This window comes from Heteronotia binoei, chromosome 3, assembly GCF_032191835.1.
Source record: "Heteronotia binoei isolate CCM8104 ecotype False Entrance Well chromosome 3, APGP_CSIRO_Hbin_v1, whole genome shotgun sequence".
Classification (NCBI taxonomy): domain Eukaryota; kingdom Metazoa; phylum Chordata; class Lepidosauria; order Squamata; family Gekkonidae; genus Heteronotia; species Heteronotia binoei.
This window is the reverse complement of record NC_083225.1, coordinates 75453877-75480641: the sequence shown is the minus strand read 5'-3', so window position 1 is coordinate 75480641 and position 26765 is coordinate 75453877. Positions and strand designations below refer to the sequence as shown.

Sequence of the window (26765 nt, the reverse complement as noted above, 5' to 3'; positions counted from 1 at the left end):
CTTTTTATAATTTATTGCCCAATTCATATGAATTTCTTCCACTCTCCGTATCATGACTGTCCTTTGCATTGCCATGTTACAAAGGCTCAGAGGTACACTTGTGTATGTAAAACAAATGCACTGGTCAGAGCCATGGTTCAGTAAATTGCATTTAGAGGCACTCTGTCCCAGGACCAACAACTAAAATGGCTGGCATTTCTTCTCCAGTAATATTGGCTCCTAACCCGATCTTGCTGTCCTGGTTGTTGCCCTTGGTTTCCTGGCGAGAACACTCTGGAAGCTCTAAGTCATCGTATCTTTTCCTGTAGACAACCCGTGAGATCAATGTTATGACAAACATTTCCATAATAAGCAGTTGTTGGTTCATATCTGGCAAATGGAAAAAGAGAACAAGTTCAAGGACAGGAATGTGATTTATGAATGTTCATGGTGTATTCCCTTAGCAACTGCATCTCCCTTTCTTGGAAAATTGCTGGTGCTCCTTGGACCCCACCTACCCACCCCAAAACCTGGACTCTTGTGCCAGGGAGATCTTGGAGATTCCCTCAGGGCTGACAAGTAGAAGCGTTTGGGTGATGAGGTTAGAGGGGCTGTGACTGCTTCTCTGTGTGTCCACCCGCCAAAAGAAAATATGGATGCAGGAGGGGACTCAAACTGGTGGATTTTCCTGGTGTGCCTTTGTTCCAGGGTGCAGACTGTTTGTTGTGCCATATTCCACACTATTAGTGTGTGCATTGGGGGGTTCCCTTCCTTGTAGTGTTCTACAAGTGGGTGTGCAATGACTGATATCAGGAAAAGGTTCTGGCATTGGCTGCCTCATTGGCATTTTGCACCATGATTAGTGGGTCGATACAGGATTTCTATGGGCTTCAGTACAATTGCTGTGCTCTCTGCATCAGACAGTGCAATCTAAACAGACTTACACCTTTCCAAGTACACTGAAGTCACTGGGCTTAAAAATATAACTCCTTAGAATTCTAGAGTCATTTTTGCACATATTTTGCTTTTGCTGGTTGAGAATAAGATACCAAGTAGTGGCCCTGACTCCCTGCCAGTGTTGTTAATGCAGCACTGCCTGGGGCTTAGGCTTGAGTTGCCTAAGTTTCATGGAAATTACTTGAAAGTCAGGTATGTAGGATTGCAATCTAAGAGCATTTTCATCAACACAGTTGTCCTGAGCTATTTCTGTGAATATCTGATCATCACTAATATGGTAAAGAAATGGAAGAGAAATGTTGGTCATTCAAATTAGCATTCTGGCCAACGTGAGTCTGATCTGAAGGGAAAGCTGCTCTATGACTCACATGTAAAAGCACCCTGAAAACATTATTCTCAAGTTCAACATGTTTATGTGAAGTAAATTGCACAAAATTCAATGGGACATTCCTGGGAAATGAGTTTTGGATTACATGTGTAAACCCTCCAGGAATGACTTTGTCCCATAGTCTACTTAGCATGGAAAAGGTTGATAATTTGAAAATCACTTCTGTTGGTCAAAACAACTGAAATCTGAGCAACTTACATGCTCCTCGTGCAGACGATGACAGTGGGGGTGCACAAGCAATTACCCCTTGCATTGCCAGAATGTTGATGATGGATGCCTGCAGCTGGCTCAGAATGAGGATAAACTGCATAAAAGGCATAGATGAATGAATGAATGCCATGCTATTTGGTTCAAAGTCATAATGCTTGCATTAAAATGTACATTTCTAATAAAAGAGGTAAACAGGTAAAGAGGCCTGGAGGTGGGGGAGGGGGGAGAAGATTCAGGGTACTGCACCAGTGTAAGCAATTATATGTTGACTGTTACTGAAGTTCACAAATAAGTTTTAGCATTGTATTGCAGGATATCTTTTTATCCTCAAGACTTTCTCCATTTCAGCTTGTGTTACATCCTTTTACCATGTAAAGTCTCATGAAGACAATGAATGGTTAATATTTGTCAATTCTCCATTGTTCCCCTCAAAAAACTTAGAAAGAAGCTAACCCAAAATGAATATGTCCTACAAAGGTAACGTTTCAAACAGGTAGCATTTCAACTGAGATTCAAAGTGGGTGGGGGTGGGGGGTTGATCATTGCTTTCTCTTTTCACTTTGGCTCACTCAATTGTTCTCCATGAGAGAGACACTTCAAATTAAGGCTTGTAACTTTCTTACCTGATAAAGTGCAAATTTAGGAATAATCTTCTTGCAATTGAGAAGAACTCTAACTTGTTGGAACATAATTCCAATTGGCCACAGGGCAATGATTGTAAGAATGCCTACAAAGCAGTTAATCCATATGGCAGCTCCATTAGGAGATAGCTGAAAGGTAAATGAAACAGCTGTACAGGTTGTATTCTGTGTCATCATGGCATTTCCTGCTCTGAAGCAGGGATGATTCAAATAAAAATACATATGTCCCCTTCTAAATAAAAATTAATAACACTGGGAATATCCCATGCAAACCAAAGCCACAGAAAAGATGTCAATGTCACATATGGGCCAAAAGCTGGTCTGGCCCGGTAAGCTGTCAGTGGCCAGAATATTTTTCTCTTCCACTACATAACTTTCTCCCAAAGAGAAATGCTGGCCAAAGGGAACCAGACTAGGTAGGTGGGGAACCAGACAAAATGCTGCAAGGTTCATGAACAGATCTTCAATACATTTATTTATTGCTAAACAGTAGTCATTGGGTCCCCTGATTTGGCATGTCCCTCCCTCCATCCCCCCAGCACAACATTTTCCAACTTCACCTTCAAGGTACTATTTGCCATGTTGGGTAAACATACAGGTTGACTGCATGTGTTCTTTCAGTGGGGTGCACAGTGGCTGCAGAGGGACAGTTGAGATTGGTGCGTGGGGGGCAGTTACTCCCCTTCCCACTGACCATTCCCACCTTCCACCTTTGCTCTTTAGCAATAAAATATACCAGAAATCCACTCACAAATCTTCAAGCATCTTGTGTGGTTTGACCAACAGAGATGAAGGGGTTTTTTTTTATTCCACAACCTAAAATCGCTGTGGCACATACTGACTGCCACCACTAAAAAAGGGCCCAGCTTCTCCTGCCAGCCTTCAGTAGCCAGAAAAGGAATGGGTACAGTTCAAAGATCTCCTTTTCCCTCAGAATTCTCTCTAAACCAAGGGATATTTTCTGGAACTGATAAAATGAACAGGTTGTGACTGAGCTTGCATTGGTTGGCATCCTACCATACTGCTCAGCCAAATACAAAGTCTTCCTTTGACCCAAAGATGTCTTCCTGTGACAGAAGAGGCTGTCCCTACAGTGGAAATCTCCTTGAGGCAGAGAAAGCCTTTGAACTTGGCTGAGCCAAATAGTAGGATATAATCCCAATATCCTGAAAAGGAGGCAGCTCTTCAGGCGATCCAGATATGAGTATTTTGGTCTGCAAAGTAGGTGTCATATTTGTGACAGCAAGCATAAAGAAAGACCTTGGTTCACACAGTTTAACATACACCACCACTAGTCAGTGCAAAGACAACAGACAAGACTTCTCCTCTATCATTAGTGCATCAATCACCACTTACATGTGAGTAGTTCATTCTATCGCTTCATTATGAGTTGGTGATCTTCCATTAGAGCAGCAGCAACTGTGCTTAGAAGTATCTCTGCTTCTAGTGCTAGTCAGATTTATTTCTTGGAATGATTAGCAGCACTATTCAGCACCCAGTTTAAATATAGTATGCCTTTTTTTTACCTTCAGACTGGCAAAATATTTGCCTTAGCACCTCTATCTAGCTTAAACTTGACTTTAAGACCAGCTGCCTTTTAACCCTACAGAACTGCAGTTTTGAATGAGTCATTCTTTGTTTTCTTCTCACAATCCCATGCAAAGGAAATGGTTGTTTTGGCATTTATCCTGACTGGCATTTCTTGCAGTACAATCCTAAACAGTATTACATCTTTCTAAACTCATTAACTTCAAGTGACTTAGAAGATTGTGACTCTAGTTAGGATTGCATTGTTGGTTCCAGAAATGTTTAGTGTTCAGGTATGCATTAACATGGTTTGTCAGCTTTTGAAAGCTTAAATATTTGCTTACATCAGAAAGGCTGTAGTTTCCATTGGTCCAAAGCACTATTGATAGAAACATTAGAACAGGGCGAAGGAAAGCCAATTGGAACGTCCCGAGTTTCAGTAAAAATAGTGTTCTCCTGCAAATTAAAGGACAAATGTGAGTATATGTTAATAATTATGTTATTCATAAATGACTGTTCGGGAGGTCCGGGAGGAGGAGCAGGAGCTCCACCCTGGACAATGACCTGGAGTTAGGGGTAAGCAGTGAGGTGGCCAAGTTTGCAAATGACACCAAATTATTCGGGTGGTTAAATCAAAAATGGATTGCAAAGACCTTAGTCTTGCCAATCCCCATGTCCCAGCGGGGGTTCTTCCACATTCCCAGGCCCCTTCCCACCCCCAGTCAGCTGGCCGGCGGGGGAAAGCCCCACCCCCACAGCCACCATGTGACTTTCCATCTCTGGAGGCTTCAGTCTCCGATTGGAAAGGCTTCCTCTTGGGATGATGTGTCTGTGTTACTTTGAAGAAGTTGGCAGCAACTTGTGAGTTGAGATGCCAATCCCTCACTTCAGAGTCGCCAGAAACCAGGGGGGGGAGGGGAGAGGGAAGGAAGGAAAGGTCTGCTGGGCACTTCATTATTCCCTAAGTGGAGATTGATTCTCATGGGGTATAATGGAGAATTGATCTGGAGGTATCGTGGGCTCTGGGGGGGCTATTTTTTGAGGTAGAGGCACCAAATTTTTTGTACAGCATCTAATGTCTCTCCCCAAAATACCCCCCAAGTTTCAAAATGATTGGACCAGGGGGTCCAATTCTATGAGCCCCCAAAGAAGGTGCCCCTATCCTTCATTATTTCCTATAGAAGGAAGGCATTTAAAAAGGTGTGCTGTCCCTTTAAATGTGATGGCCAGAACTCCCTTGGAGTTCAATTATGCTTGTCACACCCTTGCTCCTGGCTCTGCCCACAATGTCTTCTGGCTCCACCCCCAAAGTCTCCTGGCTCCACCTCCAAAGTCCCCAGATATTTCTTGAATTGGACTTGGCAACCCTAAAAGACCTCCAAAAGGATCTCTTCAAACCGGGGGAATTGGCAAATGATAATCAATGTGAGCAAGTATAATATTTCTTGAATTGGACTTGGCAACCCTAAAAGACCTCCAAAAGGATCTCTTCAAACCGGGGGAATTGGCAAATGATAATCAATGTGAGCAAGTATAAACTGATGCCTTTTGGGGTAAATAATCTCTACACTGATATGATATGAGCTGACAGCAGCAGACCAAGAAAGGGGCCTTGAGGTGGTAGTGGACAACTCTATGAAAATGTCAACTCAGTGTGCGGCTGTTGTGAAAAAGGCAAATTCCATTGCTGACCATAATTAAAACAGTAATAGAGAATAAAATTGCTGTTATTGTGGTGCCATTACACAAATCTATGGTGAGACAAACTTTTGGAACATTATATACAGTTCTGGTCATCACACTTGAAAAAGGATATTATAGAGTTTGAAAAGGTGCAGAAAAAAGCAACCAACATGATCAGGGGACTAAGCAGCTGCCCTATGAGGATTAGTTAAAACTCTTAGGTTTATTTAGCCTAGAAAAAAGGTGAATAAAAAGTAATGTACAGGAAGAAGTAATGTACATGGACGTAATGTACAGGGAGAAACTCTTCTCCCTCTCCAATTATAATAGAACCCAACATCATCCACTGAAGCTGAAGGTTCAAAAGGAAGCATCTTTTCACCAGTGTACAGTTAATTTGTAGAAATTGCTGCCACAGGATGTGGTCATGGCCACCTTGGGAGGCTTTAAAAATTGAGTGCATAAATTCATGAATGACTGGGCTATCAATAAATACAAATCATGATGGTTATCTACTCCCTCCAGTACCAAAGGCTGCATTCATCTTTAAATCAGTTGCTAGGGAGCACAGGCAGGAAAATGCTGTTGCAATCTTCCTATTTGTGAGCTTCTTAAGGTAGCTGTACTTAAATGGGCCTTTGTTCTGATCCAACATGGCTCTTCTTGTGTTCTTATATAATTTACTTAATTATTTATTTGTAGAATTTATATGCTGCCTCTCCAGAGATCTGGTTGAGGTAGCTCACAAGTAAAACAATAATGTAACTTATCACTATGAAAAACAAGCCATTAGAACCTACCCCCAGGGGTATAAAAATGGCACACTGACTGTGCTTTCACTGAATAGGTTGGGAAAAGAACATGGATACATTTTATGGAGCAGCAAACTCCCCCAAACCTGCTGTAAGATTTCCTGCAAAATGCTGACATAAACTAAGAATATTCATGGACATCTTGATTCTATCATTTTGTGCAGTTGCACAGGGCAAAATGTGACTCCTGACAAAATGGAAGTTTTGTGGGTTAAAAAAAATGTGGCAAAAATGTGTGTTTTTCAGTTCCATCTAACATGGAAATTGGCCCCTTGCTGACCAGAGTATATTGATCCATGCTATGATAGTCTGCGTCTCTAACATATTCTACATGGGACTATGCTTGAAGTCAACCTGGAAACTTCAGCTTGTGCTAAACCTGGTGATCTGATTGTTATTTGGTGCCAGCTGCTACACACATAATATCTATATTTTGTGACTGTCTTATTGGCTGCCTGTACATTTCTGGGCACTTCTCAAAGTGCCCAGAAGTATGGTTTGGGGCCTACATTCCTGCAGGGCTATTTCTCCTGATATGTTTCTCTGTAGCACTTGCACTCTTTAGACTTATTTGTCATTCCATCCTTTAGGCAAGTAAAAACAGTCATGGCTTGTTCTTGGACATTTTCTATTTTAGCCACTATACTTAGGAAGCCTACCACTTTGCTGACCTTTTGTAAGCCCTATAAAGACAAGGGTTTTCCTGGCTGATGGCTGAAATTGATGATGACATGAGCAATTTTTAAATATTGCAGATTTGTATATTCTTGTCGTTAATTTGTTGTATTACTATAAATTTTATGAGCTGTTTTAATATCACTGTAATCCTTCTGGAGTCCCTTGTGGGAGAAAGAAAGATGAAAAGTGCTCCAAATAAGTAAATAACACCCAATGCAAGGCAAATCTCTCCTGGGTGTGCCAGCTGCTCTTATATGGAACACTGCCATATCCAGGAATCCAGGACTGTGCACACATGGTGGCCAAAATGAACCTGCATACAAGTGCATCATCCATAACTGCATTATGTGTAGCAGTGCTATCTGTTACTTGAACTAATGTATGAGGGCATGAGACATGACACCAGAGGCTAGGGCTGATCTGAACAGCCAATGTACATTGTGATTAATATTAAACTTAAGTAAAATATGCCCTTCCTCTGTCTTGGAATTACTGGGCATAAGTGCACACAAAAATTAGATATCTTCTTTGTTAGATTTAATCAGTATTGAACCAGCTGATCCTGCAGCTATGATTACTCATTTCTAGCAACTTCTGCTGTTTTAGATTTAGAGATGTACCAAGAACCACTAGGTTGACTTAAAATTATCATATGATGTTTTAGCGTTAATCCAGTTGCTAAAATACATATGAGTGGAATAGACTACAAAGAGTCAGCATGTTTAGCATCAGTTTGCATGTTCATGGTCTATTCCCTGAATAGGAAAGACATGATGGGACTACAACCATGATACTGTTCCCTCTGTGCAAGTTTCATTTAATATGGGGCTCAAACTTACAATGTTTTGAATGTTTGGGCTCAGCCTTGGAACATATGAAATAATGTTAGAATGTCTCTGAGAAGATACAGAGTCCTCTTTGTGAAACTTCATCTGGTATTCATACATCTAAGAGTCAGAGAATGCCTCTTCCAGGCAATTTTGTATAATAACCCCATTTTGGAGCTTACCTTTGGATGTCTTACTACTGTTTTTGATGTGGCAGCAATCCTTGTGGTCCATATGCTCTGTAAGCATGAGCATATGTGCCATTGTCCTCCCCTTTTCCTTATAATGCCCAGAAAGGTTCAGAAAAACTTGCCCTTATCCTTTAGCACATGACAACTCTACTCAATATCCACCTACAATTACATCTTTTTCCCTCTCTTTATTTAGATCTCCAACCTTATTCACTTTGCCCCTCAGGCATTCTCATTAATGATGGCAAGCTGCTATTTCATGCACTACATTAATGAACTTTGGCTTAATGTAATTGCTCAATTAATACAGTCATAATTGCATAATAATGATATAATTATTGCAGCAATTTTATGCCTGCAAATAATTACAGAACTATAAACAGAACAAACAAGTGTGCAAATGAACTGGCAGATCAGCTGTCCTTGACTTCTCAAGGAAGCTGTTTCAGAACATATCAATTGTTGACAAATATCGGCTGTCATGTCATGTCTTCCCTCGATCAACCTTTGTCCCGCCCAGCCCGGGCGGGGACTGCGCGGAGGAGACCCCCCGGCACCTGCCAGCCGTTCCAAGCCCCCGTCATCGCCCCAAGAGCCTTCCCCACCTCTCCAAGCCCCCGGGGTGGCCCCACCCCTCACCTCGACTGACGGGGCAACGGCAGCCGCCCGAGCAACACCTCCCAGACGGCGAGCCCGGCTTCGAGTCCGCGAAGTCTGGCCAGGGCAAGACGCCGGGAAGCAAGAGGGAGAAGCTGAGCCTGGCGCCAGAGGGGGAGACCCGTTCGTCTCGTCGCAGCGCGAGACGCCCCATCGCAGCATGCAGCCGAGGGCTAGGACGCCCGAGGCACGCCCAGTCAGCCCAGCCCCGGCACGCCTCTCCTGGGCGTCGGGGGCTTTGAAGGGGGGAGGGGCCAGAGGGGGGCAGGACCCGGGAAAGGGGAAGGAGGGGTCCGGGAGCATAAAAGGAGGGAGGGAGGAGGTCGCTGAGGAAACTGGTTGATGCGCAAAGAGGCTGCCTCGCGAGAGAGAGGGACAGGAGCCACAGCACAGCCAAGAGGGGAACGGGGGCCTGCGGTGAAGTAACCCAGCGCCCACTCCCGCTTCTGAGACCTCCGGGGGACGCCCCAGAGTGCCTGGGAGGGGCAACGGCGACGCCGGGAGACCGGGAGGGGTACCGAGGACCCGACAACGTGGTGGAGGACGCGGGCACTCTCCCGAGCCTAGGACGGCCACGCCCCCATATTCCGGCCCCGCCCGGGTGGCACTCAAGCCGAGTGGCGACCCCAACCATTGAGCCGGAGTCCAGCGAGTCATCGACAGACGAGTCAAGTGAGGACTCCGTGATACACCTGGGGCGGACCGCCGCCATGGACACTAACCCCGCCCCCGTGGATTTAGCCCAGTTTGGGCAGTGGCTCGCAGACCACCAGGCGCAACTCCTGCGGGAGGTCACCCAGCAGCAGACGGCGGCCCAAGCCACCCTCGTGCGGGATCTTCACCAGGCGCTCCTCGCCCGCCCGGAGCCGGCGGGGCCAGCACCATTGGGCGCCGGGAGGAGCCCCTGGCCCCCTCTGACGAAGCTGGGGGCGGAGGACGATGTCGAGGCCTACTTGGAGGCGTTTGAGCGAGTGGCTGAGGCCGCTCATTGGCCCAGAGAGCAGTGGGCCTTTATTTTGGGACCCTACCTGACCGGGGAGGCCCAAGCTGCCATGAAGGCCCTGGAGCGGGCTCAGGCGGCGGACTACACCGCGCTTAAGGCAGCCATCCTGGACCGCCTGGAGATCACACCCGAAGCCCACCGCCAGAAGCTGCGCTCCTGGCTTCCGACAGGGGAGACGCGACCGCGCTCAGCAATAGCGACCCTCAAGGATGCCGCCACCCGTTGGCTCAACCCCACCACCAGCGATGGGCGGCGCATCGTGGAGCTGGTGGTAGTGGAGCAGCTGCTGCAGGTGCTGCCGCCGCATACCCGCCACTGGGTGGCCTGCTGGAAGCCAACCCATCTCAGCGAGGTCCAGGAGCTGTGGGAGAACTTTCAGGCCGCCAACCACCACGGCCTGCCCCCCCGCGCAGAGGGCGGCAAGCCAGGGAAGGGCTTGCCCCCGCCCGGCGGACGGGCCGCCCCAGGAGCGACACCAGGGAGGGCGCCCGGAGCCGGAGACCGCAGGGGCCGGGCGCGGCCGCCGCCAGCCCGTGCCACGTCGGGGTGGTGGAGGCCTGGAGCACGCCCGGCGCTACCCGGACTGGGTCTACGCCCCAGAGGCCATGAGGGGGAGAACGAGGGACGCCCGCCGCCAGAGGCCCGCCGTCCGACGGGAGACATAGGGCCCTGCTTCACCTGCGGCCAGTGGGGCCATCTCAAGCGTGAGTGCCCCCTGATGGAGTGCGACGTGAGCTGGGAGGAGTCCTTGCAGACGGCGGAGGTGGGGGCTCGCCCCCCCCCTTGGACGGTCCCGGTGTCCTTGGGAGGACGGCAACTGCAGGCCATGGTCGACAATGGCAGCTCGCTGTCCATGATACGGGCCCACTTGGTGACCGCCCCGCTGCCCGTCATCCGCACCGCCGCCATCAGGTGCGTCCATGGGCACATCGAAAGAAGCCCAGTGGTGTCCATCCCACTGAAATACTTGGGCCGCTACTGGAGCGTGCCAGTCGCCAAAGTCACCAGCCTGCCCTATCCAATACTGCTCGGGCGGGATGCTCCGCGTTTTCGCGACGTAGTGGAGGCGGCCGACCCCGGCCGACCAGGCCAATCCGCCGGGGCCGGTTACGACGACGCCGCCCCCGCTGGGGAGACAGAGGACAGCGACCCAGAGGAAGGCCCATCCACCGCGGAACGTCCCGGGGCGGGCGCCCGAGAGACGTGGCCGGCGGACCCGCAGTTCGTGGAGGCTCAGGCCGAGGACGAAGAGTTGGAAGCGCTGCGACGGCACGAAGCAGTCCGCGACGGGGTGATCATGGACGAGCGCAGGAGCCGGCGCCTGCCTCGAATCATCCGGGAAGAGGGCGTGTGGTTCAGAGAGGTAAAAGGGCGGCTGGGCCCCGGGAAGCAGCTGTTGGTCCCTCACAGGTACCGGCCCGAGGTCCTGAAGGGCGCCCACGACCACCAATGGGCAGGCCACCAGGGGGTGAAGAGTACTCTGACCCGGGTGTTAGCCAACTTTTTCTGGCCTTCCGTAGCCCGGGAGGTCCAGGCCTACTGTCGCTCCTGCGGCATCTGCCAACGCCTCGCGTCTAGGACCGAGCCGCAAGCCCCCCTTGCCCCCTTGCCCATAGTGGGGGTTCCGTTCGAGCGGGTGGCCATGGACTTTGTGGGGCCCCTACCCCGCACCCCTCGTGGGGCCCGCTACATCCTGGTCCTCATGGACTACGCCACCCGGTACCCGGAGGCTATCCCCCTGCCCACCATGAAGAGCGCGGGCGTGGCCAGGGCCTTGATGCACTATTTCGCGCACGTGGGGCTGCCCCGGGAGATACTCAGGGACCGAGGCACACCCTTCACGGCGAGCCTCATGCGGCAGGTGTGCCAGACGCTGCACATCAAGCAGCTCTTCACCTCCGTTCACCACCCCCAGACCGACGGGTTGGTGGAGCGGATGAACCAGACCCTGAAGGCCATGCTGAGGAAGACGGCATACGACCACCCCACTGCCTGGGATCTCTACGTAGACCCGCTGGTCTTTGCCATCCGAGAGACGCCCCAGGCGTCCCTGGGGTATTCCCCGTTCGAGCTGCTGTATGGGCGGCAACCCCGGGGCATCCTGGGGCTGCTCGGAGAGCAGTGGGTGCAAGGCAGAGCCGGGCCAGAAGAAACCCTGGAGGAGTACGTCAGACAGCTGCAGGAACGCCTAGAAGACGTGCGGCGGGAGGCCCGGGGGAACCTCGCACAGGCCCAGGAGGTCCAGAAGAGGCGTTATGACAAGGGCGCTAAGGCCCGCGGGTTCCAGGCGGGAGACGACGTCCTGGTCCACCGGGGAGCGATGGGCCAGAGCCAGGGGGACCCGTGGCGGGGACCCTTCCAAATCACCCGAGTCCTGGGTCCCCTGACGTACGAGGTCCAGTGCGGGCCTCGCGCCCGCCAAAGGAAGACCCTCCATGTGAACAGCCTAAAGGCCTGGGTGCGGCGGGAGGCGCGGCCGGAGCAGGGGCTCTTGGCCGAAGACCCAGGCGAGCTCCAGGACGGAACCCTGCCCTGGACGACCGCGGGGGGTGCCGGGGGAGGCCCGGTGTTGGACGCCGCTCTCACCCCCAGCCAGCGGCAGGAGCTGCAGAAGGTCCTGGCCGAGTGCCCGACGGTATTCTCCGACCAGCCGGGCCTGACCACCCTGGTCAAGCACCGGGTGGTGACCCCTACAGGCCAGGTGGCACGCGCCCGGTGGAGGCCCGTCCCACAGAAGCGCTGGGACGTGATCGCCCGGGAGGTAAGGGAGATGCTGCGCCTCGACGTCATCGAACCATCACAGAGTGAGTGGCGCAGCCCGGTGGTCCTGGTGCCAAAGCCCGACGGCAGCGTGCGCTTCTGTGTGGACTATCGGGAAGTGAACAAACTGGCCAAATTCGATGCCTACCCGATGCCACGGGCCGATATCCTAATCGACCAGCTGGGGGAGGCCCGGTACCTCTCCGCCCTGGACCTCACCAAGGGCTATTGGCAGGTGCCCATGCACCCGGCCGACAGAGAAAAGACTGCCTTCGCCACCCCACAAGGCTTGTTCCAATTCAAGCGCATGCCCTTTGGCTTGAATGGGGCTGCGGCCACGTTCCAGCGGCTGGTGGATAAGGCCCTAGCCCAATGCGAGGGTTTCGCTCGGGCCTATATCGACGACATCGTGGTGTGTAGTCCCACCTGGGAGGCCCACCTGCTCCACCTCCGCCAGGTACTCCAAGCCCTGCAGGCCGCCGGGCTCCACGCTAACCCGCGGAAAAGCCGCCTCGGCTTCCAGGAGCTAAAATATCTAGGGTTCCTGGTAGGGAAAGGCCAACTCCGACCCCTGCCAGAGAAGGTCGTCACCCTAGAGCAGCAGCCCCGCCCGCGCACCAAGAAGCAGCTACGGCGCTTCTTGGGATTCGCGGGCTATTACAGCAAGTTTATCCCCAACTTTGCGGCAGTGGCCACCCCGTTGACGGACAGCCTGCGGAAGGCGTGCCCGAACGTCCTCCAGTGGGGGCCAGCCCAAGACGCAGCATTTGAGGCGCTGCGTACGAGCCTCTCCCGAGACCCCGTGCTGAGAAACCCGGACTTCTCCCAGCCCTTTGTGTTACACACGGATGCTTCGGGGACCGGTATCGGGGCGGCCCTGCTCCAGGGGGGCCCTGGGGATGAACGCCCGGTGCTATTCATCAGCCGCAAGCTCCTGCCCGCTGAGCGGGCGTACTCCACCGTAGAAAAGGAGGCCCTGGCGGTCAAGTGGGCCGTCGGGGCATTGAAGTTCTACCTCACCAACAACCCTTTCCGGTTGGTGGTGGACCATGCCCCCCTGCTGTGGATGTCGAGGATGAAGGACTCCAATGACCGAGTCCTTCGCTGGTATAGTCTCTTCTCCCCTTTTCCTTCACAGTGCACCATCAAGCCGGGGCCGACCACCGCATGGCCGACTACCTCTCCCGGGTCTTCGAGGAGGAGGCGGAGAAGCAAGGGACACGGGGGGGGTGTGTGTCCCGCCCAGCCCGGGCGGGGACTGCGCGGAGGAGACCCCCCGGCGCCTGCCAGCCGTTCCAAGCCCCCGTCATCGCCCCAAGAGCCTTCCCCACCTCTCCAAGCCCCCGGGGCGGCCCCACCCCTCACCTCGACTGACGGGGCAACGGCAGCCGCCCGAGCAACACCTCCCAGACGGCGAGCCCGGCTTCGAGTCCGCGAAGTCTGGCCAGGGCAAGACGCCGGGAAGCAAGAGGGAGAAGCTGAGCCCGGCGCCAGAGGGGGAGACCCGTTCGTCTCGTCGCAGCGCGAGACGCCCCATCGCAGCATGCAGCCGAGGGCTAGGACGCCCGAGGCACGCCCAGTCAGCCCAGCCCCGGCACGCCTCTCCTGGGCGTCGGGGGCTTTGAAGGGGGGAGGGGCCAGAGGGGGGCAGGACCCGGGAAAGGGGAAGGAGGGGTCCGGGAGCATAAAAGGAGGGAGGGAGGAGGTCGCTGAGGAAACTGGTTGATGCGCAAAGAGGCTGCCTCGCGAGAGAGAGGGACAGGAGCCACAGCACAGCCAAGAGGGGAACGGGGGCCTGCGGTGAAGTAACCCAGCGCCCACCCCCGCTTCTGAGACCTCCGGGGGACGCCCCAGAATGCCTGGGAGGGGCAACGGCGACGCCGGGAGACCGGGAGGGGTGCCGAGGACCCGACAACCTTACTGTACACAATTAAAGTACTTCATCTTGCTTTAGACTAACATCCAGATCCTAAGATCTGATTTGCAAATAAGTACTAAAGAATAGCTGCCATTATCACCAGATGCAGCACAATGCCAAGACATCCATTCAAATTAACTCCTCCTTAGTAGATGGTTTTAAAAAATGGGAATACTCATACTAAGCTGCTGCACACATTATGGTTACACAGGTTGTGTCTGAGTCCCCCACTCTGTCTTTCAGTTGGACACGAGTTGTGGGTTCCCCTCAATTCCTCTGCATGTGGTGTCTGACTCATATCACAAGTGGGTTTCTCCACTGGGAAATTAGTGCCTCCTGGGGCTAGTTCATGTCAGGAAAATGGCATGTGAGGGAACACTGAAGCACCATCTGCCTACATACTGTGGTCCTACTTTGAATCAGGCACCATGCATGCAGGAATTGAGAGGAACCTGCAACTTAGCTCTGACTGAAAGAAAGAATGGGAAAGCCAAAGGTAAGCTGCATAGACTATAATGCCTAGATCAGCCCTTAGGAAATGAAGTTGTCTTTACAGTGTATATGGTTTTTTAGGTTGCAACAAAGGTTTAAAGATGACCAATAAATGACTCAGGAAGTTAGTAGACGCTACAGAGTGATCTTTACCCCAATGTCACATTAATGATACAGCAGGAATTTTTATTTAGCAGAAAGGAGGAGTTGTGATTATATGTTGTTAAGAAAACAATTGATTTCTAACATTCTGAACAAGCAGTTTTTAAAGAGAAAATTACCGATTGATGAGTATATAAGGGAGGCAAAGGCAATAGCAGCAGCAAGGCCCCGTGCTTATCTTGAATTGATCATTTTCAAAACGCTTGAGGAATAGTTTTTGTCCACCACACTCTTTAATCATCATTAGGAGGAACTTGTGGATAACAATGGCAAAGAACCTAGGGAAAGGGGGGAAAACACCCAATGGTAACATGTTTTTGTCAGCTGATGGATCTGTATACTTATGACACCTTTCAGACATGATGATATAATCACAGGTTTCTGTGTAGGGAAAATGTAACATATGAAGCTCCCCTGAGAGCTCACCCCACTAATATGTAGTAATACATCATAGGTGGGGGAAAGTACAACAGTCAGTGCAGTCCCTGGTCAGGAAGATCTTTGGCAGAATGTAGAAAAGTCCGTGCATCTCTCTCTGTGCCATAGCATCTTCACAAGAACTGCAATGTTCTGACCTAGTGCAAGAACTCCTCCTTGCCTTTGGATAAGATGGGTAGTCATATAAGCTCTGGCAGCCTGATTTCATATTCTGCTTTGGACTTAGTTATTATTTCATTGCTTCTCAGATGTCAAAGGGGTTCTTACTTTTCTCTTATAAATGGAACAGTTAACAGGCACCTCTATAACGATCTCCAACTAGACTTTTATTTCTTGCCACGATTTACTGAAAAAAATCAGATTGCTGCAATGTAGGTTTTTTTAAATCCAGTGAAATATCATAGGACAGAAGTATGTGTTTTGTATGATATTCTTAAGAAATAATTGAGGCACTACTACTTCAACTTAACTGTCAATCAAAGACCTTACAAGCCTTTCATGTACAAACTAAACAATAATAATAATTTTAAAAATCCCACTCAGTTCTTTTATCTAGCTGGCTGTCTCTATACACTAGCATCAGAAACTGAGTTAACCATATTCTCTTTACATAACAAAATAAGGGATTTTATTTCTATGGAGCAAAAAGCAATTCTTACATATATACCAAATAACTATATGTTTGCTTAATACCAGGGATTGTTAAAGGCTTAGAAGTACCAATGTGAACTGAAGGAACACATACACTGCAGCAGTGAAATCTGTAAACATCGTTGAGCGAGGAATCCACATTCCAATGCATGATGTAGTAGCTATTACCTAAAGAGACAGACATATATAGCAAGATTGGCAAGTATTAGCGATAAAAGTCATTTATGAAAATTACAAAATAATGGGTAAAATAGGGTTGCCAAGTCCAATTAAAGAAAAATCTGGGGACTTTGGGGGCGGAGCCAGGAGACTTTGGGGGTGGAGCCAGGAGACACTGGGGGTGGAGCCAGGAACAAGGGTGTGACAAGCATAATTGAACTCCAAGGGAGTTCTGGCCATCACATTTAAAGGGACAGCTCACCTTTTTAAATGCCTTTCTTCCATAGGAAATAATTAAGGATAGGGGCACCATCTTTTGGGGCTCATAGAATTGGACCCTCTGGTCCAATCGTTTTGAAACTTGGGGGGTATTTTGGGGAGAGGCACTAGATGCTATACTAAAAATTTGGTGCCTCTACCTCAAAAAATAGCCCCCCCAGAGCCCCCAATACCCACGGATCAATTCCCTATTATTCCCTATGGGAATCATTCTCCATAGGGAATAATAGAGTGCCCAGTAGACATTTCCCTCCCCCCCCCGCTTTCTAAAGGGGGGGAGGGCCTCCATACGAGGGAATCCCCCTCCCTGCCCCCTCCCTCTCTCACACACACACACACACAAATACTTACTTGGTCTTCTTCCGGAGAACTGTGCCTGCTGTGAAAACGAAAGCAAAGAAGGGAGGGGCCGTTCTCCGAAGCCCTTCCTGTTTCCTCCTTCCTGCCCAGCCTTAAAGGGACAGGGATTTTACAAACTGCTCAGGAGCTCTATAGGTATGTTCTCCCCCCCCCACCCCCCCACCCCCCCGGTTCTCAATTTTTGAAGACCGGGAGATTAAGCTGGGAACCCAGAAGTCTCCCGCTAAAGCGGGGGGATTGGGACCCCTAGGGTAAAATCAGGCCTGAACAAAACAGAGCAAATCTTTCCTTGATTCTCAACATTTTTAGAGATACCTTGTAAAAAGTTTGATATAGGGAAATGTACCTTTCCAAAACAGGGGTGTGGAAACATATCCCAAATGCACTCTCACAGTCCCTGATGCTCAGTTCTGTCATGGCTTGATCCATTTGAAATAATTTTGTATAAGAATATTGTTGGATGCTAAATTTTGTTCATGAAAGGCATTTTGCATGGGCTCAGAGTCTTTAGTTTTCAAACTGACTTATCCAACATTTTAATTCAAATATTTTGTACATGGAGGGTGGTAAAGTCATAGGTAAGCTTTGAAATGCTTTTCTTTATATTGATTTAGTGGTCTGGATATCAATCTGTCCTTATGTTCAATAAGAATTAATTAAACTGCTGAGATCTTCCTAAAGAAAACATGTGTTCTTGCCAACTGAGATAGTTGAAATATGACCATTGGTATTCAGTTCCAGACAGGGAGCTTGATCTGTGCTAAACATCAGATAATCGTGTGACATGGGAGAGTCCATCTTAGGAAACAAGAAGCATCTTTAATTAGAAAGTAGCCACCAAAGCCCCATGACAGGGACAAGCCATTTTCATGATGTCTTTACTCTGGACTGTGGCATCCTTGAAACTCCCTGTCTAGAATCTGAAATGAACATTTTCTATGCCAAATTTATATCTTCAGCTTACCGGAGCAGCTGCATTTATCCAAATAAAAATTGACCTTTTGGATGGAGGGATTTTCCAGTAGATGTAGAAGACTTCCTCCACAAATACCAGGTTGGCAGTCAGTGTCATTAAAGTCATGATGGCAAAGAGAAATATTCCTGTTATATCAAGGCCTGGGTGGATAAAAAGATGTGGCAAATGTAAACAATAATAGCATATTTTAAAGAATGAATTTAGTCCAAACAAAAGTAAAAAAAGGCATTACATTGCCTTCTCTCCAAAAAGGAATAATTGAGCATGAAATTATTTAATGGTTCAGGGCCATAGAATTTTGATTTTCATATTGTTATGGCTGCTGGCCAACCGTCTTTTATTAGGCAGATTGCTCGTTAGTAATCAGTTGGGCGATGTACAGTTAATAAGAGCAAATAGGAGATACAAAGGGGAACCTGCAAGAATTTGCAGGACACGTCTTATTTCCTGGTTCCATACTATTTTGACTTTCTCTTTCCTCTTTCCATATCCTCCTCTCTTTTCCTGTTTCCTTCTCTCCTTCCCTACATCTATCTGCCCCTTTATCTTCAGCTTCCCCTAGGGTTGCCAGGTCCCCTCCTAATTGCAGTGGGATATTTGGAGGGCATTCTGGGGGTGGGCAGAACATCACACATTATGTCCCTGATCCAATGGCATCACCTGGAAGTGATGTAATCATGTCAGCAACATTGGAGGGGGTGCTCTGTTTTTTTTGGGGGGGGGCAAAAACTATGGTTTTTCGGGCTTCAAAACCATAGCCCAGAAACCAGAACATTGCAATGTGAGGACCCTGGCATGATGTCACCCAGTAGTTACATTATTGTGTTGGGCATGTTGCTCAATTACATCACTGTTTGGGTTGGCCAACTGGCCAGCAGCAAGCCAAAGCCACCAAAAGCAAGGGAACCCCCACCAGGACCTGAGGGCTGGCAACCCTAGCTTCCCCCTTAGCAGCCTCTACCTAAGAAAACTATGGCCCAGTTGTTTGGTGCCAGCCACTGAGCCAGGTGCACCTGCATGATAGGCAACCCTCAAGAAACTTGAAGCACTGATTTCCACTTCACTGACACACATATTTTATGATACTACTCTGTAAGAATTCTCAAGAGTGTCATAAAATTCTTCTCATGCCTTCATGTGAGTAGATGTGTTTTATGTAAAATGAGCTACTCTGGTTAAAAATGTTTCTGTTAATGAATTAGAACACCTGTTCTCTCAAGGGCTTAAATTCACTGACACAATGACACCATGGATGTGAGTTTAATGGTGCTTGTTAATCAGAACCTCAAGATATATTCAGTTTCAAAATTTTGATCCAAGACAATTAAATTGATCCTTCTGATTTTCTTTCTGACATGCATTGTCACAATCATTTCACAATCATTTCACTTTCTGACATGCATTGTCACAATCATTTCACTATCATAAACCCAGGAACTGAGAGCTGGGAAGATGCCATAATTGCTTCTAATTGATGATGCCATGTTGTGACAAGAGAATATGGGATGCCCTGAATAACACATGGACATGTTTTACAAAGAGGTCATCATATGAAAACCAAGCAATAAAATCCTGTTACCTCAGGAAAAGAACCACCACCATTTAAGAGTTAAAGCTCAAAGCTTCATCTGGTAACTGATGAAGGGAGCTTTGGCTCTTGAAAACTTATGCCCTGAAAATTTATACCGTGTGTGTGTGTGATTAGTCTGTAGATAGTAATAAATATATTTTATGTTGTCTTAGGCTGCTGTTAAACTTCTCAAACTACTTGTACACTCACCCAAATGCCTGACCATTCATCCAGGCAGAGATACCAGACACCTAGATGAGCTAGAGGGATTAGCTGGGGCTTGGGAGAGAATACTTATTTATTCCATAGACACACATGAAAGGAAACTCAATTTTCATTTAATCAAATCACTGTGGGGAGTTGGGGAAGGACCCTTGGGGCCTAATTGGTGGGAGCCTACAAGAGGAAAGAAAGGAGTAGTGTTAAGTTTCCCTACAAACAAGCTCAAGCATTCTCACACGCACTGATACCCCAGTCTCTTGGTCACTCACGGCATGGAAGTCAAGGAGAAGTAGGGCTATGGAGTTGTGGTATCAGGAAATCCTAAAGGATACATTTTCATTCTGCAAGAAGAATTCTCTCTCCAGCTAACTACATCACTAACAAAGACTATACAGATTATTATTTATTTAGAACATGGGAAACAACTTCCCTCTACTGTGGCACTGGCCCTGATCCAGAATCTGTAGCTTGGAAACTACATAAACTTTGTGGGCAGGGGATTACAGAGGGCAGGGGATTGTCTTTCCTTCAAGAGTAGTTTCAGAGTGCAACTTATTGGTCTGCAGTAAGTCAAATCCGGTAGTACCTTTGAGATCAACAAGATTTAGAGGGTTATAAGCTTTTGAGAGTCTGATGAAGGGAACTGATTCTCAAAAGATTATATTAAAAAATCTTGGTTTTTAAGGTGCTACTGGACTTGAATCTACCTCTTTCCTTTGTTTTGCTTTTTATTAACCCATAATTGCCACTGCTTTCCCTAGCCTCTTACTATGCAAGGCAAGGGTGAGGCTTTGGTGAGAGCATGGAATGAGGAGCTCCTGGAAACTATTGGCACAGTCGCCTCTCACTGTCCACTCCCAGTACCCTGGTTTGCTACTAAGTGACTTGAGGGCTGGGAGACACCTAGAACACAACATGGAAAACTCAAACTGAATCACAAAGTGGCCTATAGAGCTCATTGGAAGACCTATGAGGCAGAAACAAAAGCTGCAAAGAAATTCTGTTTTGCTGCTATCATTGCACCCACTAATTCGTGCCCAGCTCAGTTGTTCAAAGTAGTTTGGCACCTGCTGACCTCAAAGTCTGAACCTCTGTGTTCAGGGACCTAATGATTAGTTATGATGTCTTTGCAAAGTTTTTGCTAATGAAATCTTTCAGGTGCATTATAATTTGGGTGCTGGTGTCAAGTCTGCTTTAACTCTGGTCAAGCCTGCACTCAATCTTTGGTTCAGGAGAGAAGCATCCTGGGTAAAGCCATACTGTATGCCAATGCTGCTAGCTTGAATTCTCCTCACCCCCCTCCTTTCCTTTGTTATGTAGCTGTGCTTTGAAATGGGAATATGTGAAAGAGATAATCGGGCCTTCTCAGGCCGGGCATCGGGGGAGGTTGGAGCCGAGGAGGCACTCAAGGCCGAAGCAGGCCTGAGAACGAAATTGTAACATCAGTGTGTGAATGCGCCCTGCATAGTACCCCTCCCTCAAGAATCCCTTTGAAGTGTACCTTATATGCTTGTATGATCTTTAGTCTTTCAATCTCCTTGTAGTCGAGAACCATGATATCAATAAACTAGCTACTTTGTTATCAACAAAGCCTCGTTATTGAATCTACCGACTTGACAGCTGGCTGCAATACAGTCGTGACACTTGGAAAAAACAAAAACCAGTACATCATCTGGTCAATTTGAGCAGCATTTTGATCTGCTAACCACAATGGATATCAACAAGATCTTTGGATCTGTGAAGAGCACCAGTTGTACATTGGATCCATGCCCTTCTTGGCTGTTTAAAGCAAATAAGGACCATATCAATGAAGCCCTGAACTATATGACAAATCAATCAGGTAATTAAAGTAGGCAGTCATTCATCCCCTATTGAAAAAAAAATCACAAGAGAAGAATAATGCGGCTGATTATTGCCTGGTCTCCAACCTATCCTTCCTGGGCAAGATGCCTGAGAGGGTGATAGCAGAACAGTTCTTGTCCTTCCCAGATAACTCATCTGCCTTAGATCAGTTTCAGTGTGGCTTCAGAGACCAGGCTATGGAATAGAGACGGCATTGGTTACTTTAGTTAATTTTCTCTGAATGAAGATAAAGGCTGCACAGTGCGCCTCTGTTTTGCTCTTACTGCATCTATCAGCAGCCTTTGATATGGTGAATCATACAATTTCATTGATGGATGAAGTAGCTGGGATTAATGGATGTGCTTTGGATTGGCTTAAAACAATTCTTTACAGACCAAACTCAGAGGATAATTACAGAAGACCAACTATCACCAGTGTGGGACCTTCCTTGCATGGTTCCACAAGGCTCAATCTGATCCCTCATGTTATTAAATCTAAGCCCTTAGGAGAAATTATTTGCAGTTTTAGCATAGGCTGTTGTCAATATACTGATGACATCCAGCTCTGTATCTCTTTAATCAAATCACCTGATCCTATAGAGATCCTAAACCAGTGTCTTCCTGCTGTGGTTAATTGGCTGTGTCAACAAGTCAATTGAATCCTGAAAAAATAGGAGGTAATGCTGGTCTTGAAAGGCACTCTGCTCCCCACCTTTGGTGAGTTCCAGCTGACACTCTGAGTCAGTTTAGAGCCTAAGGGTTATACTGGACCCAGCATTACTAATAGAGAAGTAAGTCAATGCAGATTCAATAAAAGCATCTGTCAGCTTCACCTAGCCCGGCGGCTGGCCGCCTAAATTGACCTGGCTGATCTGGCCACTTGAATCCATGCCATGGTTACTCTGAGGCTAGACAACTGCAATGCACTCTACCTGGATCTTCTCTCAAAATCAACTCCAAAAGTCCAGTTGGTACAAAATGTGGCAGCCCAATTACTAGCAGATGTCAGGCAGATGCATAACGTACCCATCCTGCAGTCCCTCCATTGGTTATGGATCAGTTAGGTACTGGCTGTCACCCAAAATGTCCTTCATCATGCCTAGGACCCACATACCTGTGGGACTGCCTCTCCTATGATGTTCTATCATGGCAGCTTTGGTCATCTGAACAGAACCTTTGAAAGGTCGCCATGCAAACTGGTAACTGCGTGCTCATGTACATTTGCTGTGGTGGCTCCCAAAGTAGCACCATTCTGCAAAACAGAAAAGCTCAGGAGCTCAGGCTTGTAATGGATTTTATCTGTAATGGGACAGAACGGTTCAGAAGCCTGCTTTTATACATGACAGTAAGGACTGAGGACTGCATTGCCAATTGTACTGTACTGTATGATTACATTTTTCTCTCTCTCCCTGCTTTGTAATCCTACAGTCTCAGTGAACAAGGTGGGCAACTTTATAAATAAACAAACAAATAGGACTAATGAAATTGACCAAACTGGCTTGCATTTGGTCTTGTCAACTGTATTCTATGAGGAAGCTCACTACTAATAAAAAGATTCTTGAATGTGGCAGGAGGGAGATGCACATGAAAACAAGAACAATCAGTTTTAATACTGATAGAAAATTTTCTTAAAATGGCAAGACATGACTGTGGATGAATACTACTCCAACCACCCCCTTGACCAGGGTGGGGGAGGGGTTCACCAGTGGCCAGCAGAGGGAAGACATGTCGGTATACTGACCTTGGCACATAGAGATGCAAATTGTTGGGGGTGCAGGAGTGAGGGCTACTTAAAGGCCCAGTGGGCCTCCCTTACTCCTTTCCACCATCCCTCCCAACAATTTAGAGTAAACACAAGCTAGTCATTGAGTAGGATTTTTTTGCGCACTTGGCTCCATTGGCCACAAGCCAGGGTCTCCCCTCCCCATCTGCTGAACACTGAAGATTGTGCAAATGGACCCGCCCAGTCCCCAGATGGCTGGGGGAATGGGGCTTGGGACTTGCTTGATGATGATAGCAGAGCAAGTAAAGGTGGTTGACTGGTATCTGTTAAAGTTTAGGTGAGCACCATGAAGCATCAGTGAAGAGGGTAAAGAGGCAAAGATCACAAACCTGGTGCTTTCATGGAGCTGGGACAGGAACCCCTTGTGGGGTGCCATTATCCTTGATCCAAAGACCATGAAGCTAGGGGAAAGGACATGTCACACCTCCTTTGAGCATTAACAAATATTTGGCAAGGAGGAGCCAGGGATGTATATAGCCTGATATTCTAGGGCTCAGAGCCAGGATGGCCTTGCCCAGAAATCAGGGATGTGCAAAGACATGACTCTTTTGCATCCCATCAAATGCCAGCACTGTGATCAAGTATGGCCTGTGTTTTATGCCCTGGGCTGCAACAGATCCTTATCCAATGTAATTAAATAAAGCTGGCACTTGGATGATCACCAAGGTGTTGGTTCCCCTCATTGCATGTCTGCTTGCAATGGATAGCTATATTATTTTTTTTAAAAAAGTTTAAATGTCTTAAATTAAATTATTATCTACTTTTAAATTAAATTATTATCTAAATTTAAATTATCTAGTAATAATATAGATTAGATACCTTCATAACCTCCATTATTCTATTAAATAAAAGATTAAAACTTCTCTTGACATAAAGGAAGGGGGGTATAAACCACACATCGCCAGTGATGTCACAGGATTATTCGGCTGATGCCCACAACTGTCATATGCACAGCCACAGAGCTAGGCTCACTGTCTGGAGCTACTTCTCAAATCAGTATCAAACCAGACCATGGCAGGACAGCCAAAAGGAAAAAAAGGGAGGGGGAGAACTCTTTAGCTCTCCGACACCATCTCCACATGAATGGAAATTTAAATGTCTGCACATAACAATGCAGCTTAATTTCTCTGGGCCTACTACAGATTTACAGCATGACCTGCCCCTGTTCCTATCCCACATGTACAAACTCATGTATCATCAGCTGAAATTATCTCATGATAATGGGTTTATAGCCTCGGCTGGGACTCCAGGCCCCAATAAAGTGTAACCCCGAACACTTCTGTGCTTGTCATATCATATTTCTTCAAGGAATTACGTTTTGGTCTTCCTAGTGCCTTGTTTTGATTGTCTGTGATACTGAATGCTGAGCCTTGCCAGGAACAGCAGATATCCTCAGAATGCTCTAGCAATGACTTTCTATCCTGCAGCTAGTGCACTGTTCATATCATGCAACTGTAGGTTTGTGGACAGTCCTTTTTGCACCCATGCCCTGAAACTCCCCATCCTGAACAATGAGGACAATTCATTTGGAAATATTCCAGCACAAGCCCTGATGAAATAACACTAAGCCTGATTTTGCCAGCCCTTTTCATCTCCCATTAAAAGCGCATATGCATTCAATCACAGGACTCAGTTTGCCTTTCATCCCTTCTACAGAGTACAGATTTGTCCTCCTCACTCCAAATACCACAGGTGACTTATGGCAACCCCATGGGGTTATCAACGCAAGCAATGTTAAGTAGGTCAGTCTGTCCACAATGGCAATGAGAAAGAAAAGGCTCCTTTTAAAACCCAAGCTTTCTGTTTGGAAGATACCCAAAGAAGAACTGCTGGCCACAAAGTTTTATTCTGAAGAGTACGCAAACTTACTTTCCAAGATTGTCTGGGAGAATGGATGTTCATTTGCAGAGCAGATGAAATCTAAAGTCTCATTTCCCTCTTCTTCCATTGCAGAACGTTCTCAGGGGATTTCTTGTGTCCTTCCTGTGAAGATTTTTTCTTTCTTTCCTGGCGGCAACAACAACCGTAAGGAAGACTGAACAGTCTGCTTCTAAGGGACGCTCTGCATGGGCACTGCCTCCTGCAAGTGAGGCAGTAAAACATTAGCCAAGTGAAGCACAGGGATTGGTGGCAAAGTACTGGTGCCCCAGTCAAAAGAGGAAGAGAGAGAGAGAGATCCACAGGGGTAGGCTGCCTGGCTACAGTGTTAGTTGTTGTGGCACACCTTTTCCACAAACTGTTACCAATCTCAAATACCCACAGCTGGGTGCAGTATTGTAAACAGCACGTTTCTTATCTTCAATGCATAGTATGTCCTGTATAAAGAATCCTCATTGTGTTTTGTAAAACTTGCACTTTGTAAACAAAGCATACAACAACAGAGCTTACATGAAAGGCTTTTTTCACAAGCCATACAAAGGGAGGCTAGGAGGTCTGTGATAAAGGGCAACAACCATTACTCAGAACCCCGATTTGGATTGGGGCTATGGAGCTGGGGAGAGGGGGTTTAATCTCACTGCCATGATTTTGTTGACATTAAGACATGTCGCCTTGGATGATTACTGAAAACCCTCTTTTACCCTATCTCTTCCCACCTTTCAAAGGCTAAACAGAGTACAGGAGAAGAACTAGTACTGCTCAGCAGAACTTCTGTCATGGGGATTGGGGTCCCCACTGAAAGCACACACAGTGTATTAGAGGCCTGACCAGTGAAGTAGAAGATGGCTTGGCCAAAGAAAGACAAAGAAGGCACTGGAGAGCTTTTGCATCTGTGCTAAAGGAACCAACTATAGCACCACTGATCTTACCTTACTGTCCTGCAGGTTTTCTCAGTATGTATGCACAGGAAGGCAAGAGGCGCACCCTTGTGTTCTGTGCATGTGCATGCACAAGAGTAGCACATACTTCCAAAAAGCAGCCCAAAATGGCATAAGTGCATGTCATCTTGCAGGTGGAGATCCATGACCTATTTTTTAAAGAAAAAATAAGCTTTATTTTGATCTTGAATTTCAGATACAATATCAAATAAAAATATCCACTCAAATAATAGTTACATAACAAAGAAAAAGCGATTAATATATCTAGTATAGGTATTTCCAGTTTTACAAGTTTCAGAAGTTAATATCTTAAAGGCTTAAAACTAAAAGTACATCTTTTGATATATCATTCTGCGTGGGAGAATATTTTGTTCAGTTAAATAGCCTATTAACGGATGCCATACAGCAATAAAGAGAGTTTCATAATTTTCTGCTAAAGAAATTTGAGATTGAACTGAAATCTTAGACATTATAAAGTATTCCCAAAGACACTGGGTGTTTTTACATTAAGTTTGATTCAGAGTTTTAGAGTCTTCAAATCACCTGCCACTGTTCCGCTTTAATTATTTTCCTTTTACATTTAAGCGTTTCATTTGGGGGAGGGGTGTCTCTGATCAGAGGGCAGCCGGAATACCAGTGCTTGGTTAAATGTATAGGATTGCTTGGAAATTGTGTCAACACTGCAAAAATAATACAAATCTAAATTACAAGATGAGGCAAGCAATGATATGTAAAAATTTCAAGTGCTGTCAGTTCTCATGCAAATTACTGCACCTTGTGGTGGC

At 47.3% G+C, this 26765-nt stretch overlaps 1 protein-coding gene across 1 annotated transcript; it reads right to left on the bottom strand.

The window, feature by feature from the left end:
* Positions 1–133: 133 nt before the first annotated feature.
* Positions 134–25166, bottom strand: LOC132568940 (organic solute transporter subunit alpha-like). The gene is made up of 8 exons (XM_060235121.1): positions 25034–25166; positions 17737–17888; positions 16069–16142; positions 15005–15163; positions 4047–4158; positions 2158–2304; positions 1523–1628; positions 134–369 (listed from the first exon to the last, which is right to left on the bottom strand). Exons 1-8 carry the CDS (start codon positions 25110–25112, stop codon positions 152–154), a joined length of 1047 nt encoding a protein of 348 aa, XP_060091104.1. The 5' UTR covers positions 25113–25166; the 3' UTR covers positions 134–151.
* Between the last annotated feature and the right edge of the window lie 1599 nt (positions 25167–26765).

Coding starts and splice junctions, on each gene's coding strand:
- LOC132568940 (XM_060235121.1), bottom strand. CDS start 25,112: ATGGAAGAAGAGGGAAATGAGACTTTAGATTTCATCTGCTCTGCAAAT. Junction 4,159..15,004: donor CCTTATATACTCATCAATCG/GTAATTTTCTCT, acceptor TTTAATTTGCAG/GAGAACACTATTTTTACTGA. Junction 1,629..2,157: donor CTAAATTTGCACTTTATCAG/GTAAGAAAGTTA, acceptor CCTTTTATGCAG/TTTATCCTCATTCTGAGCCA.